Source organism: Channa argus, chromosome 7 (genome assembly GCF_033026475.1).
Source record: "Channa argus isolate prfri chromosome 7, Channa argus male v1.0, whole genome shotgun sequence".
Taxonomy (NCBI): Eukaryota; Metazoa; Chordata; class Actinopteri; order Anabantiformes; family Channidae; genus Channa; species Channa argus.
The window spans coordinates 11,581,857-11,597,823 of record NC_090203.1 but is presented as its reverse complement, the minus strand read 5'-3'; the positions used below and the strand labels follow the sequence as shown (position 1 = coordinate 11,597,823).

General features: G+C 44.8%; 1 protein-coding gene across 7 annotated transcripts; it reads right to left on the bottom strand.

The window, feature by feature from the left end:
• Positions 1–10: 10 nt before the first annotated feature.
• On the bottom strand, positions 11–15,135 carry LOC137130069 (histone-lysine N-methyltransferase ASH1L-like). Of its 7 annotated transcripts, XM_067509752.1 has the most exons (14): positions 14,584–15,132; positions 10,998–11,867; positions 6,056–10,190; positions 4,327–4,678; positions 3,978–4,151; positions 3,793–3,887; positions 3,643–3,716; positions 3,487–3,532; positions 3,367–3,407; positions 3,189–3,259; positions 2,908–3,083; positions 2,293–2,384; positions 2,033–2,175; positions 11–1,949 (listed from the first exon to the last, which is right to left on the bottom strand). In XM_067509752.1, the coding sequence occupies exons 2-13, from the start codon at positions 11,661–11,663 to the stop codon at positions 2,047–2,049; spliced, it is 6,051 nt and encodes a 2,016-aa protein (XP_067365853.1). In that variant the 5' UTR covers positions 11,664–11,867; positions 14,584–15,132; the 3' UTR covers positions 11–1,949; positions 2,033–2,046. The 7 variants fall into 7 exon arrangements, 3 of the variants coding, with proteins under 3 accessions (XP_067365853.1, XP_067365855.1, XP_067365856.1); XR_010914803.1 differs by lacking the exon at positions 11–1,949 and having other exon boundaries at positions 2,034–2,175; positions 2,913–3,083; positions 14,584–15,133; XR_010914805.1 differs by lacking the exon at positions 11–1,949 and having other exon boundaries at positions 2,127–2,175; positions 2,899–3,083; positions 14,584–15,133.
• Between the last annotated feature and the right edge of the window lie 832 nt (positions 15,136–15,967).

Genomic DNA, 15,967 nt, shown 5'->3' with positions numbered 1-15,967 from the left:
TTAGTACTGGTAGACATAAAATGCTTTTATTATTATGGATATAGAGGCAAAAAGTCTGAGCTGACTTTCTATGGCATTGACTTATAACTGTTTTTGATGTTTTGTTTTTCAGATGCACAATATCAGAGGCAACAGGCAAAGGTTACATGTCATGCAAACTAGATAAATAAGTCTTTATGTGTACCTTTGCTATAAAGTTAATCATCCACTGGCAATAATGTAGTGCTCTTAGTTAAAAAAGGAAAGAGGAAAATATACACAGAATATGTAAACAGTGAAAGAAATTGCACTTTCTTGGCTTGTTATTAGAAGCCACACTACTGAAAGAGAGCAGAAACATAAAACTCAAAAACATAAAAAAAACAAATTCACTGCCACTGATTGTCTGACCAATTAAACAAAAGTATATCAGCTAAAAAAGGGACAAATTATGTAATTCTACCAAACAAATCATATACACTAGTCAGATTTTAAAGAGAAATGTCTGATAAATTGGTCAGCTGTAATTTGTTAAAAACATCATAGTTTAGTGAAAAATTTGATTAACTCTTATGTATAGTCCCAATAGTACAGTCATGTAGGATACTAATTTTACACGCTACTGCTGATAGAAGGAAAACAGGTTTCTTTCTATGTACATTCACATGAAACTTAACGTTTATGGTTGCTTACTCTAAGTGGATTAACCCAATGCTCCTACAATGAGAACAATCTACTATGCATCTGTACAGAAAAATGACCTCCAATCTTCAAATATTCACAACCTTAAAAACATAACAAAGGAAGTCCTTATATAGTCCTTATCAGAGGAGATATTGCTTTTAAAGACTGCATGGATTTGCTTAGGTGCGTACACAAGACAACATGGCACTTCTACAGAGCATTTGGGGCAAATCAATTCCAGTTTTTATTCTCTTTCCTTTCTCCCCCCGAGGACATTCTGATTGTCAATGCTCTGAAGCAAAGAGCGAAACATTCTCAAAAGGCAGCCTGAAGTAAACAAAAACACGTTTAACCCCTATTCCTCCTTTCCCCAGGAAGCAATACTGGAATTAGTCAGCGATGAACATTCCTATCACGAATATATTTTGTCCATTTCATTAGCAGAGAGTACTCGAGCTGTCTTTTTTTAAAAAAATATCTTCTTTCTTAAAACCTCATTAGAAATTCTCTTGCAGCGATGCCAAAATTCCTGTCACTAAGCCCACCCCCTCCCCTGCCTATTCACTGGTACATAGCAGACACTGTCTTGGTAAAGTGAAGAAAAACCCTAACACTGTCTCAACAGCTTTTAACTGGCTTACGTCTCCTCATGTCATTTCCCAAAGGTGCAAAGTGACTTTGAAAGCTTAACGAGTAAATGTGGGTTCAGTCTTGACCTACTTAGGGCCCAGGCTACATTTTTGTTCCCCTGGGCAGCTTGTGAGATCCTTGTCTCTTGGAAACGTCAGAGCCAAAATGCTGAGTACTATATATGTCCACTTTTAATCTCCGAGCAATGTCCATCTTTCCCAATTCACTTAAGGTGCTGAAGTAAGAGCAATCAACGTGTATGTGTGGGTGTGTTTATAGTGTGTCCACTCAGCATACATACTGTCTTTAGTGTGCTTGTTCATCCAGCACTAGTGCAAATTCGTTTCAGCTGGTCTGTTTCTTTATTTCTTTCATCTGGGACAGTCTATCTCTGTTTCTCTTATCCCTCGCCGCTTGGATAAAAAGATGTGTTGCCATAGTTTCATCCTTGGTGTGATGCCCTTTAGAGCGCTAGGTTCAACACACTCATCTGTCAGTGTGTGAGATGTCTTTCTTGCATTTTCAGTCGTTATAATTTTCCAGCTCTCTTCTCTCTTTTTCTCTGAGGCACTACTACTGTTAATAGCAGTGGTGTGACATCAGTATCAGTCCATCTGTCCAGTGGTGGGCCTGGTCCCTTTTCAGAGTGGTCCCACCTTCAAAAAAGCAAGATACAATCAGGAAAAAAAGCACATACCTTCTGTAGTTAGAATTCTTCTAGATCTGATTCTCTACTTACATCTCTCTGTTAGCTTATGAGTGCTGCAGGGTCAAAAGTAAATCATTCAGCCGTTTCCTCCTCTGTTCTCTACTGCAGACCTCTTCTTCCCCTCGGTTTTCTTCCTCTCCCTCCTCCTCTTGTCTGTTCTGGGTTTTCGTGGGCTGTGGTGAACAAGAATGCACAAGTAATTGCAAAAGCAGATTTTTATCCTTGTGGAAATTTGTGTGCAAGCAAAGAAAATATATTTTCCGTGGGTAGTGTTGCATTTGTTAACTCACACAGGGGCTGGCAGTGAGCGAGCTGGAGGTGTCCTGACTCTGATGGTGGGGGTCACTGCTAATAACCGTCACCTCCACCCCCACTGGATGATCTGAGGATCGGAGGTCAAACAGTATTCTGTATGTTAGTGAAGGCGATTAAAAAAAGTGAATAATTTCTTTTACAGATATATATGTAATTGCACGAGTGAGTGTCCTTATTTCCCCTTCATTCCTATCTGCAATCAGTCAGTCATTCTTTGATGGAAACTTTATGGTTTCACTGCTAATGGGGAAAGTTGATGCCTGCTTGTGTCTTGGACACCAGCAGTGGATGACAGAAATGGGAAAACATTTCTGCAGGCGGAAATTCTGTGGTTGGAAAACTACTTATTTTGTGCTGCTGAGTATGATATGGGGAGACAAGCCAAATATGAGGACGACGGACAGTAAGCAGAGAACACACACACGTACATACATGCGCACATAGAGGAAAAGACAAAAATAGAGGACACAAAAGGAAATCTATGAAGATGTACAGTAAAAATGAAAATGTATAGAGTTCAACCACATACACGTATGCATACACAAACACCTACAGAAACAAAAACTAACACACACACTTGCTTCATGGACCTGACTTGATGTGGCTGTCGTCCCCACTGGCTCCATCACAGGACTGACGGCATGAGCCCCTTTCATCCCCCTCTGCATCTCTCTCTCTCTCCCTCTCTATCCTCAGTCGGATCTGTCTGTCTCTCACAAGCTCCCAGTTCCTCACAAGGAACACGTGATGTTTCACCACAAAGCTCCTGCCCCCAGCACACAGTGAGAAACATTAGCCGTCGACAAATTAGTTCAGTCTTAGTGTGTTCAGAGTTTATCTTGAAATTTGAATCACAGCTTGTTTTCCATACCTCTCACTGCTGGTCAGAGGCTCCATGTCGAGGTGAGGGAACAGGCTTGTGATGTCACTAGTGCTCTTGTCCTGTACAATAAAGAGGAATGTGTGTACTTATTAGAAAATCTGATTATTAATTTATTAAAGCTACATTCGTCCCTGGAATAAAAGAACCACAACCCACAGAAACCTACTGGTGTCTGGTGAGAAGATACAGTCCTTTCCTTCACCCGACCTAAGAAAAACAGACAGAGGAAAACAGTAAGCATTAAACAGTAAACCTGAAGATAACACATCTAATCCTGGAAACTCACAGTAGCGCCGCTTCCTTTTCAGGGGTACAGCAGGCTGCCTGTGAAGCTGTAATCAAACAACATGGGAATTAAATCATTGTATCACAATTGTATCACTTCAACCATGTCCAATGTCTAACGATGGATAATTTTATCTTGGTTTAAATGCCACTGTACCTGGTTGTGCTGCCACAGCCACATAACATCATAGGGCAACTGGAAATTAATCCGCCTCAGCCTCAGATACTTCCCTGAAGCATACAAAGTGTGTTTAGATCGATGATCTCAGCTACAACAAACTACAGATGCATTTACTTATATACTCACCAACATGTATGGGAGCAGGTAAAAGGGTGTACTCATGCTCCCCTGGTGTGTATTCCATAGTCTCTCTGCAAATCTGCTGGGCCTCTGAGGGAAGACTAAGAAAAAACACCATTAATTAAAAAACAAAACAAAACAAAACAATAAAACATAACAAAAATTGTTATGACAGTTTTCTCTTGACTCACTCTGTAGTTTTGTAATCATCAGAGTAAAGACCTGCTCTCAGAAACTTCTTCCTTGGAGGACCATCAGCTCTCCCTTGTCGTTGAATGGTTACTGGCTGGGACAAAGCTTGGTCCACATCTGATTGGCTAAAACATTCAGGTGGGGAGTCACACTCAGGTTTATCCACAGCAACACTAAAAGGAAAGCATGAAGAGAGAGATAGAAAGATAGAGAGTAAAAAGAGAAAGAAAAAATGCACTGGTTTAGCACACAGTGCTGAAAACGGTGGGTTAATATAACAGTAGAGAGTGGCTGTATTGAATTTTCAAATCAACCCGCTCAGGTGCTTTTTAATGCAGTTGTGTTTACCTCTGATGACAAGGAGAGTCGCCATGTTTTCTTTTCCGTCCTCGCTTCCTTCTGGCCTGCAGCTCCAGCTCTGACACCTGCTGCACTGTGTCACCTCCACCATCTCTCTCTGACCCTCTTTCTTCTTTCCTCCCTCCCACTTCTCTCTCATCTCTGTAGTGGGTGTGTCCTGGCAAGAGGTTGGGTGATGACATGGAGGGAGCTGCGGAGAGAGGGAGTGTGGGAGAGGATAGAGTGGAAGGCAGTGGGTGCTTCCTGGGCCGTCCTGGCCTTCTTTTGTTTTTCACCGCTACGCTGTCTGGTGTTGGCACACTCTTCTGCTGCCCCTGGCTTCTTGAGTCACCTTGTAAACCTGCCATGATTGAAATAGAAAAAGGGAAGGAGAGGTTGAGGCAAGAGGGGAGGGTGGGTGTAAGTGGCAGAAAGGAAATGAGACAGATGTGGATCAGTGATTGAGCCAGCAGGAGGTGTGAGGTCAGTCTAGGCTGAGTCATGTGGATGGGCCACACATTAGGTGAGTCATAACATTTCCCCTGACCAGATCACTTCTGGGAAATGCATTAAGAATTGATTTATGTACACAGAGCAGAAAACCACAAAAATGGACAAACACTGTGCAGGATGCATAGTTTTTAACACAATCATACACTCTTGCACACAAATTGTTTTTGTTCATCCAAGCTAATGTTGAACACAATCTTGAAAGACAGAGCAGAGAGAAAGTGTGCCTGTGCTAGCTGTTCATCAAAACATATGTGTTCAATTAGATGATAAACTGATGTCAATATTCTACCTTTTGCAAGAAAGTTTTTCCCTCGCAAATTTTATGCACCCATTCTGACCTCTTTCCTTCATCAATCACTCCTGAGGTCATCTGTCTTTTTGTTCCATTTTCCACAGTCCCTGACAAGACTGACCACTCTTTCCTTATTGGATTTTTCCAAGTCAAATAGGCCCTGTTGGCCAGCAATGAGGAATAGGCCGGGCTTTAAATAGCCAATCTGGTGGTTAACTAATGACTGTGTTCACTGGGTAGCCCTGGGCTGCAACAGCGTGTGGTTCACTGCAGACTGGGAAGATTTCAAAGATTTTCTGGCAGATTCCCATCAAGATGCTGCCCTCCTGCTACAACACTTTTTAAAAATTCCAACAGAGGGTGGTTGCTGAGTGGTTGCTTTTGTGGGTGTGTGTTTGCCTATGTGTGTGTGTCAGGCATGTCCCCTGCACAGCAGAGGGAGTCTGAAATTGGCTATAAAAAGAACAGAGTCTGATTTCCTCCCAAACACCCTCTAGGCTTTGATGTGTGGCTCAACAACACCTGAGGAAAAGCAATCCTGCCACTATACTGGGCAAACTGTTTGTGCCAGTCTTATCTCCACAATGTGCAAATATAAAAATCTGTCAAACTAAGCAAGTGAAAAGAAGCTCAGGGCATTCAACTTTTCTAAGGTGCTCGTTATTTGGTGGCTGTATTTTATTGCTAGGCAGAGTTAATGTTAGTGTGCTGTGCATATTCTGTATATCTTCTGGTAAAATAATAACAGAAATATGCAGTTACGCAATTAAAGAAGCACTGTTGACAACAGAGATTTTTGGAGCATTTATCAGTACTGACAGTTACCAGACAATACAAACACTGCTTTATACACATTACATAACATTAGCTCACATGCTAACAAAAGTTCGAGTGAGTGACTTATTTATTGATTGATCATTCGTACATCCTCACCTGCTTCTCTCCTCTCTGTCCATGCTGGTTCATCTCTCCTCCATGACCTGTCTCCACTTCTTGGATTCCTACTGGCCAATCCACTTCTTAGACCCCTCCCCACTGTTGCCATGGCAGCAGATGTGAACAGGTTGGTGTGTGTTGGGGACGGGGATGTCCTGTACAGGTGCGACTCATGAACATCCTCAGAGTCTTCATCCTCTCCATCTGATGCAATCCCTCGGCCTGCACATTGCTCCGAAGTGAAGCCTTTCCAGCTGGAGTTTCCAAATCCCGTCCCTCCCAAGCCCCCAAATTTTGCCCAACTCTGTCCCAGGGCACCCCAACTTCCTCCAAACGAAGATAGATGAGAGGAACCCAGCCCCAGTGAAGTGAGAGAGGTGTGTTTGTACCTCTCTGCTGAGGAGGATGAAGAAGTGGCAGCGGCAGCAGAGGAAAAAGAATTGTTTCCATTTTCACATAGCCAAGGTGATTCTTTAGACAGCATGCTTCCCATTCCTCTTGTTCCTTTCATCCCTTCTTCTCCTTGCCCCAGTATAAACCCTGCCCTTGACTTGGAACCGGCTAAGCCTTCTCTTTCCATGCCCTCTTCCTCTTCATCATCGGGTAACTCCTCCTCATCAGCCACATCCCGCTCGCAGTGCCGGTGACGGCGTTTGTGTTTATGTTTGTGATCACTCCTCCCACAGCCACAGGAAAAGCTGGATGTAAACCCTGAGCTGAGATGTGGGCTTCCTCCACTTCCTACTCCGATATCTCCCTCCACCTCTCCTCCTAAAGCTCCCTCCCTCAGCAACCTGCTCCTTCGCTTATGGAACCTGGCGGGGTTGAGGAGGAAGTGGGCATGGTGGGGCTGATGGGGGGCATACTGGTGAGTAGATGGAAGAGGGTAAGAGCTCGGGAGGTGGTGGTAAAGTGTTGTGGTCGGGGGGTAGCTGCTGTAAAAACCCATATTTTCAATGGTCTCCTGGAACTTAGATGGACATCCACACTGCCGGCGGTCCAACTTCCTGTTACAGTGTACTGGCTGGCAGGGGTAGAAAGGCTGGGGGGAGAAGGAGGGATTAGTGGGATAAGATGGGTGAGGTGAGTAGAAGCCATTCAGATTAATCCTGAAGATATTGGAGCGGTGAGGATGGGAGGAGGAGTGATGGCGCCTTCCTCCGGAAGCGTTCCCATTTACACCATCAAATCCCTGACCCAGCCCCGTCCTCACCCAGCTTCGCCGTCCGATGTGGACCTCGCTGAATTGTCCGATCAGATCTTCAAGTTCAGACAGAAACTCTGGATCTTGCATGTGAAGCTGCTGGTGCTTCTTCTTGTGTTTATTTTTCTGTCTTTTTACTGCATTATGCCCATGGCAAGGATAATAGTCTGAATGATTGCACTTATTGTGTCCAGGACAGGGGCACGGACACACGCAAGTACAGGAAGTTGAACAGTCATAATCCCTTCTCCTGTGCCGATGCCTGTCTCTGTGCCGCTCCACAGTAGTTGAGTTGCTGATGGGTTTTGTGTGTCTAGCCATGTGAGACAGGGGTGAGGACACTGGAGAGGGGCGATCCACAAGTGAGGAGGGATGTCTTTGAACCCCAAGCATCACTCCTGAACCCTGACCAAACCTGAGCATGCCTCGAGCTCCCCTCATCTCCCCTCGTTCAGAAACACTGTTATTGTCAGTTCCAATTCCACTATCACTAGGCAGTGTCTCTTCACTGTGGGATTCGCTCCTGGGTGAGGGGGTGGCCTCCTTCAGGTGACCTGGAGAGCCCGGTGTGTGATGCATTGGCGGGGTAGGACAGGAGAGCTTACATGAAGACTGGTGAAAAGGGAAGTGATGCCTTCCCTGACATGGACAACTCTTTTTCACAAAGGGAGAGAGAGAGGAGGATGAGGGAGGACGTGGGGATGTACAGGAGGATGATGGTGAAGGAAGGGAGAAAGGGTGAGGAAACAGTAGGGAAGAAGTTGGTTCTGTGAGGCTGCCCTCACTATATGGACTCTGGGCCCCACTGGAGTGAGTAAGGGAAGGGGAGGGAAAGGGGTGAGATGGCGGAGCCTGAGGCTGGTTAGAGGAGAAGAGAGATGTTTCTGAGGGATTGGTAAACAGAGACGACTGAGTGGAGTTCTGGGAGTTTAGGTTGGCTGTTTGGGCTTTAGGCTTGCGTCCTCGTCTTTTGCCCATGTAGATGGTCCCTCTTTTGCTCACATTAATCTGAGGGCCTAGCTTACTCCCAAAGGAAGAGGACAGAGCTGAGAGCGTGTGTACTGTTGTAGCCTCTATTGATTTACACATTCTCAGAGAGGTCTCACCATCTGCTGCCTTGCTCCCCCTTCCCTCTTTTCCTACATACCCAGACAGCATTACTTTGTGAAGTCTCCTCCTCTTTCTTTTCTTCATCTCATTAATCAGCCTCCTGATCTTTAGCTGCCTGTTCCCCTTTTCAGGAGGATGAAAATCTTTACTTTTGTCTGTGTCATCAGCATGATCCCGTGCATCTCCAGTCTGGTCCTCTGGGACGGGTCGTTTGGGGGGACGGCCACGCTTCTTGGGGCTGAATTTAGACTGATCTGCACACTGCAGTTTTGGACTTGGCTCCAGTACAGGGGCTTTCTGGACTCCATCACCCCCCAGGGAAGGCGCGTCAGTTAAAATAGTATTTGATAAAAGTCTAAGGGGAGGGTCATCTAAACTAATGCTGTGGGATTTAGGGCGACCCCTCTTTCGGCCAGGGGTTATTGAGCATCTGGATGCAGGGGGACCAAGGTCTGATGTGAATTGACTTTGCTGTGGAGATGGAGATGCAGAAGAGAGAGGGGAGGAGCTGCTGGTTAAAGAGCTAGACTGAGCTGTGTGTGACTCTTCAGCATGCTGAATAGTGGCCTTGGCAGGCAGGGTTGTCCTGGGGTTCTGGGGGAAATTTATTAAAGGATTAAGTTGGGAATCTGAAGGGGCATCCTGATTTTCTGCCCTCTGAGCCCGGTGCACCAGCTTGGTCCAGCTGGGCCGTCTGGCTTTCCGCTTTTTTAGAGGTCGGCTGTCCTGCTCTTGGGGGGAAGAAGGGGGAGAAGCAGAGCCACGGGCAGAAGGGGTGGGCAGAGAGGGAGGAGCAGAAGCAGAGGGGTGGCTTAGAGGCACAGTTGGATGTCTTGAGACGTCTTGTTCTTTTGATTTAATGGTGTCACCTGTTGTTGCTGGCTCAGCTTGTTTAACTGGCTTGCAACTATCATCGGCCTTGTCTTTCTCTTGTGGTCTGCCTGGATTCACTACCTTAAAAGTTTTATCTAGTTTACCACTATCAACTGTTTCCCTATTATTATCCTCTGTTCGTTTTCTGTCTGGGCTAAGCTTATCTCTCTTTTTCTCATTCTTTCCTTTTTGAATTTTTAGTTCATCCCTCCATGTATCATCAGTCCTGTTTCTTTCATCCTTTTCTTTACCATGCTTTGATTTTCCATCCTTTCCTTTCTCCTTTTTCTTCTTTTTTCTTTCCTCCTTTTTGCTCTCACTCTTTTCAGCTTTTGATCGATCTCGCTTTGAATTTTTGTCTTTCTGTCTCTCTTTCTTGGCTTTCCTCTCTTTCTCTCGTTTTTTCTCAAATGCGAGCTGTAAAGAGGGATCTTGATCTTGGGATTGAAAAGAGGAGGGATCCACAGTTGGGGAGGACTGCAGTTTAGGGGTGGCTGAGGGTGAGGAAGGAGAGTCTGACCTACTCTTATTAGACAGACTCAGTTCTTTAAGGGAGCTGGTGGAGACTGCAGCTCTTTTTAAAGAATCCATGGAAGAAACAGAGATGGAACTGCTGTGTTTACCAAGTTTGATTTTAGATGTGGTGGAAGTGTCAAGGATGTCAGCAGAGCCTTTTCCATTTGATAGTCCCTTCTGCTTCGCAGTCTGGACCAAACCATTATGTTTCTTTGAGGTGTCTCCTTCATTCCTGGTCTCCGATGCAGAATGTGTCTGAATACATTTTGTGGAAGAATTAGATGAAGCTGTCTGGTCTGTTTGGGTTGAGGAGGGTTTGTGACCTGCAGAAACAGGTTGGCCATTGATGCTAGGAGGCTTCTCTTTCTTCACTCTCTCAGATGAGCCATTTGAATTTGCCTCCGTCTTCTCGGACAGTTTGACAGGAACCTGGTGAAAACAAACATACAATCTCTGTCATGGACAGCAATGGCTGTGGCATCCATTAGTTTGCTGTAGACAACAGGGAAGGACAATGGGGAGCAGACAATAACTGAAATGCTTTTTTTTTTGTCTGCCCATTAAAAGAGAGCGTGAGGACATAATGACTCAATCAGGCAGAGAAAAGAGGGCATACTGAGGAGAAGGAGAGAGTGAGGTGATGGAAACAGCAATGGGGTTGACACAGAAAGGAGAAATACAAAGGCAGAGAAAGAGAGAGGAAGGGAGTGGGACAGGGACAAAGGGGGAGTGAAAGATAAATGAGAGCAGGTAGAGAAAAGAGGAAGATGTAAAAATAGAAGAGGGACAGATATAGAGAGCCTGGCAGAGACAGAAAGAGAGCGAGAAAGCTGTGCTATTGGTAGCTATAAATTGCCACTAATACAGATGAGAAGGCTTGACATTTCGTACTTGTCCTGTAATTTTGGTATGCTGCAGCTTGAGTGGCGTTTGTGCAGCTAAAGCAATAAGCTTCCCCTTGGGTGATCGTCATAAGGACTGATGGACCAATGTCTGTAACTGCTCCAAATGGTTGCTGTGCTGTTTTCCTATTTATAGGTCGTTTATTTAAATGTGCTGCTAAGGTTTCAGTATTGGTACAATAGCTCATTTGACCTTAATACCACTGAGCATAAAGATGTGTAAGCCTGTCTGGTAACTCTTAGATTTTTTTTTACAATTTATTTTTAAGTAAACTTCAACTTATAACACTTTTAACATTGGAAGCTGTCCAAATAGTTCTTGTGCTAACCTTACCTGTTTGGCAGACTTCGTCCCTTGGCTGGGTACGGCAGGGACTGAGGCAGGGGTGGAAACTGTAGTAAATGTTGGTGGTAACGACAGTGGCTGTGATGACGAAGATGAGGATGATGCAAGTGGTGGTGAAGCAGCAGATGCACTTTGTTTGGATGTGGTCTGGACAACATCCAAGCCTGAGCGTTGCTCTGTGGATGCCTCGACTGTGGTAGAGCTGGTTTTACTCTGCTGGCCCACTCCCCCTTCACCATCCCCCCTTAGCTGTCCCCCCCTGCCTTGCCTCTGATAGGTCCTGATAGTGGGCTTGCAGACGTAGCTCTCCAAGATCTTGGGCGGTTTCTTGGTGCGTTTGGCCTGGAGTCCAATCCGCAATCGTACATTCCCCTCAGGGCAGCTGGTCTCTCTCCCAGAGATCTGAAGCTGTTGCTGCCCTGTGCTTCCACAGCGCCCCTCGATGAGCAACTCCAGCACTGCCCCCTTTTCTCCTTCTCTCTTTCTCCCTGCCACTCTTTTCTCCTCCTCCCTTTTCCCTACATCTCCATTCTCTCCCTCACCCCTTCTCTTTTTCTCTGCCACTTGGTCCTGTTCAGAGACTTCAGGCGCAGACGAGGGGTCCAGAGTGGAGTTTGTGGATGGAGGGATTCCCCCCTTCACTCTCTGGTCCATCAGAGAAATCAGGGGGGAGAAGCAGGGTGCTGAGGGGGTCCCAGTATATCACTTTTAAAGGAACCTGGAATCGGTGTGGTCAAAGGTGAAGTTCAGAATGCAGGTGTAATTCAGGAGCTATACAGAAGAATATCTAATAACAGTCCAAACACAGCTGGGCGCCTTCATCCAGCGTAGGTCTCTTACTTGTTTTCTAGACTTGAACTGAGAGGGAGTAATTTCGAGGCAGAAAGAGAAGGAAAGAAAAGACAGAGAGATAGAGAAGGCAGGGATTAGTCATTTTGGTGAGCTCAGATGCTGAATAGCAGCAGCACAGGAATTGAGGGGAAAGTCCCCTTCCCGCAGGCAGCTGTACCGAGGTGCTAAAGTCTGTGTCCACAGAGATGATCTCATCATACAGAAAACCCAGAGGCCAATCAACGTAGCGGATTCCCAGAATGTCGGCACTAACTGGAAGAAAGACCTACTCACATTTTTCAAAAACAGCCTTAGTTGTTTTTCTCTAGCAATCTGTAAATAACAGCAGCTCTGAACGACTGCAAACACTGCATAAAGCTTTAGAAACGTACTTGTCCTAAGGTTCTGATCTTTACTTCTATCCCCAAATCAATATATCAATCAATCAGCTCCCGGATAAATCAAACACTTGATCCAGTCTCCTCCCCTCCTCTCCCCACTGTCTTTGCGCCTTCTGTTCTCAGCTACTCCCACAAGCACTTCTCCTCCCACCCTTCCCTCTGCTGTACTTTCTTTTCTCTCAGAAACTCCCCTTTTCATGTTTGGCAGAAAGCTTTTGCATGCATTCTCTATTAGTCCCATCCACTCTCTCTCTCTCTCTCTTTCTCCGTGTCTGTCTTGCTCTCTCTGTAGACCACACAGTAATATGGTCAACTCATATACTGTATCCATGTTAATCAGAACCATATTTCCGCCTCCACTTCATTCTTATCCTCCTCTCCAACCTAAATCCCTCCATTCACGATCCGACCATTCCCCTCCTCCCATTTCAGTAGTGGTAACACAAATCCGTAGGAAAGGGTAAAACTTATTTTTGGAAAGGAGTGCAAATTCCTCCTCCTCCCATTGCTTCCTCTAAGTAAGCTTTTCATTGACCCCATTGTAAATGGACTTTTAATGTGACATTACAGCAAAGTAACACACCTTAAAATACCATTCTCCACCTCAGAAAAAACTTTGACTCTGGCTGTGTTCAGCCCAGTTTTTATGTATTGAAAGGAGGCAGCATCTTCTGTCATGCTTCCTTCATTACAGCCTCTCTCTCATTAACGGAGAAACTAATCCATTTTCTAATAAAACACACCCTGCCAAGCATTCTTTCAGCTCTCTCCTGAGAGCTTCTCTTATGAAATAGCTCATCTGTCTCTCAACACACTGAACTACCCCCTTAAACTTACAAGAGCATCTCAGATATTGTTTTCATTTAAGAGCTCAGTGGGCTATCTCTCCTGCCTCTTGGTCCCTCCACACCCAAACCCTTTCCTTGAATCATACTGAGCTCAAATCAACATCTGTTCCAGTAACTGGTGTTATGTAACAGTTTTGGAAAGCATATTCAAGGCCAAACCTCCTCAAAATAAAATAAACTGAGCATGGAGATGGACAGTGGTCCTCCTAAATAACAGCAGACACTTTTATTGTGACCTGTACTCCAGAATCCCGACCCATATGAAGCAGATAAAACTGAAGAGGATACAGGCATGAGTCATGCGGGTTACAATCTTGTTGTGCATAGTGACTGTAGGACCGGAATACCAGTGGCAGGTTTTCAAACTTAAAAGGGCAAACCCATTCAACATCAGTGACAGTGCATACTAATGGCGTTTTACACACTCCAGAGCTATACATCTCCAACATAACTCAAAATTATTCTAACATTAAACCAGAAGCTATTTCCAGTGACAGGATGATGGGTGGACTTGACACCGAAGTCAGTGTGGTTCCTCGGTAGTAGTAGACACCGATTAAATCATGATAATGGCCCACCATATTTCCAACCATCATCGCCATCCCGTGACGGCGTTATCATCAGTAAGTACAGCACTATTATCATCTGCCTGACAACAGCACAGCAGCCCAGCTGGAAATTAGGGTGCTGTGATGGCATCTCAAAAACACAGAGCACCGGAGGGTGCATACACAAATAGGGTGCGGGGAAGTTTCTCACGTGAGTCGCCCTTCTCTTCTCCTCTCTCTCTCTCTCTCTCTCTCTCTATTTCTCTCACCCACACACACTTTCCTATAGTTAGCGTACTAGAAGTGTGTTGGTCGTACATTGTGTACCCAGGTCGCAACTACGCAGGCTAACTGATGTTGCTACTGTAGATACAGTGTGAGCAGTGGGGGTGTTACCGCACTGGAGCAACCTATCACTGGTTTACTGAGGACGTCAACAGGAGCTTCCTTCTCCATAATGACTTTGCGCACCTCTGAAAATCACTATCCGCCTGATGCTGTCGCACTTACAAATCATACACACACGCACGTGTTGTTGTTGTCGTCACTCCTATCTCCATAATAAAATATATCGCACATTTAAGCCACCGAAAACATTTCACAGCTGCACGCTGAAACTCAACATGGAAGTGGAGGCTACGTAGCATCAAAAATGCGCTCGCTGCTGGTGTTTTTAAGGGGATTACTCCCCAGCCACCTATTTTTCTTCTATCTGTCCTCTGCCAGCCCTTCTGCTGGTGTCAGCAACATTGAAATAAAAAATATCACCACGCACGGAGGACAGAGGGGGAAACATACTCAGCAACAAGGGATATAATTAGCGCAAAGCGGATGCTCAAAATTCTCTGTAACATACTGAGCTTTGAGCTCGCTGGTAAAGACAGGCCTGCACAAATTGATACAGACTGCCATGACAATCTCTTATGGAGCTACGTAGACTACTTACCCGAGAGCGCGTCCCAGAGCCAACTGCGTTTAGGCAGGAGGAGGTTAAGGTGTTGCTGTCCTGCTCTCCGCTTCGCACCAGCAGCAATCCACAGCTTTTGGCGCATTAGATGATGCTTTGATTACATAACTAAGGCCATCGGAGGTTAAAACACCTCCTAAAAACGACTTTCAGTCCCATCAGAGCGCAGAGCCTACTGTGCAACAACATTGGCGCGGGTGTTTTCATATCATACAGTCGACAGATCTCCGTCGGCGCGTCTCCGCAGCTAGGTGGCGGACTGGTTACGCTGGGTCTTATTCTGCCCACTCCTCTTGATGAAAGTTACATCGCTCCCGCCAGTGGCAATGGCTCAGATTGTGCTCTCGTTTGCATACAGGCTGTTAACGTGTCAGGGCGACTGACTGAAGGCTGCAGCAGTGTGTGAGTGTGTGTGTGTGTGTGTGTGTGTGGGTGTGCGCGCGCGCGCGCGTGTGTGCGTGTGTGCGTGTGGGGCTCTTACAGGCTGCCAGAACAGCGCGGTTGGTGGATGTGCGGGAATGCAACTGCGTGGCCATTTTCATGTGGCCAGAGGAGGAAATAAAACGGTGAATACACAGGATCTTATTGCGGTTCATAATAGGCGTTAGGGGAGGGCTATTTAGACGCTTAATAAAATGGCGACGACTTGGCTCAAGTAGCTCCTGGTAGAATTTGGGGGACAGCGCAAAAGTTGCATCGTGGAAAGTAATTTTAGCTCAGTTTACACTGAAGAGGAAAGGCCGACTGGACTGAGCATGAGTGAAAAGCTGTTTTCATGTTTTAGTTATACATAAAATATTAATCCAAAACTACTAATCATTTTTTCCATTACTCATGCTGTAGAGATAAGACCATACGTGTATGCAATAATAATCTACAATACACAACAAGACATTTATAACATTATTATTTTAGTATATAGAATAAAATCTAATATATATATATATATATATATATATATATATATATATATATATATATATATATATATATATATATGCATACATATATATACATGAAAATAATGGCAACTTGGTAGTGACACAAAAATAGCAATTATAATATTGAAATTATATTATTCTTTTTTATATTTATTGTTTAAGTTACTTGCTTATCAGAAGACGTATAGTAAATTAATTTTTAAAGTAACTATATGGCCCCAGAATGTTTTCTTCTGAACTCTAAGAAAGGTCTTTGTACATTTTTATCTCCTAAAAATCTCAGTACAAGTGAGCACATAAACACCTATTCATAATAAATCAGTTCCATGTTTGGGGTTTTGTGTCCAGTGGTGTTTGCCATTAAAACCCAACCTGGTGATTTTATTGTTGTGGTGGACAGAGGTCAGCATAGAGAGTCATAG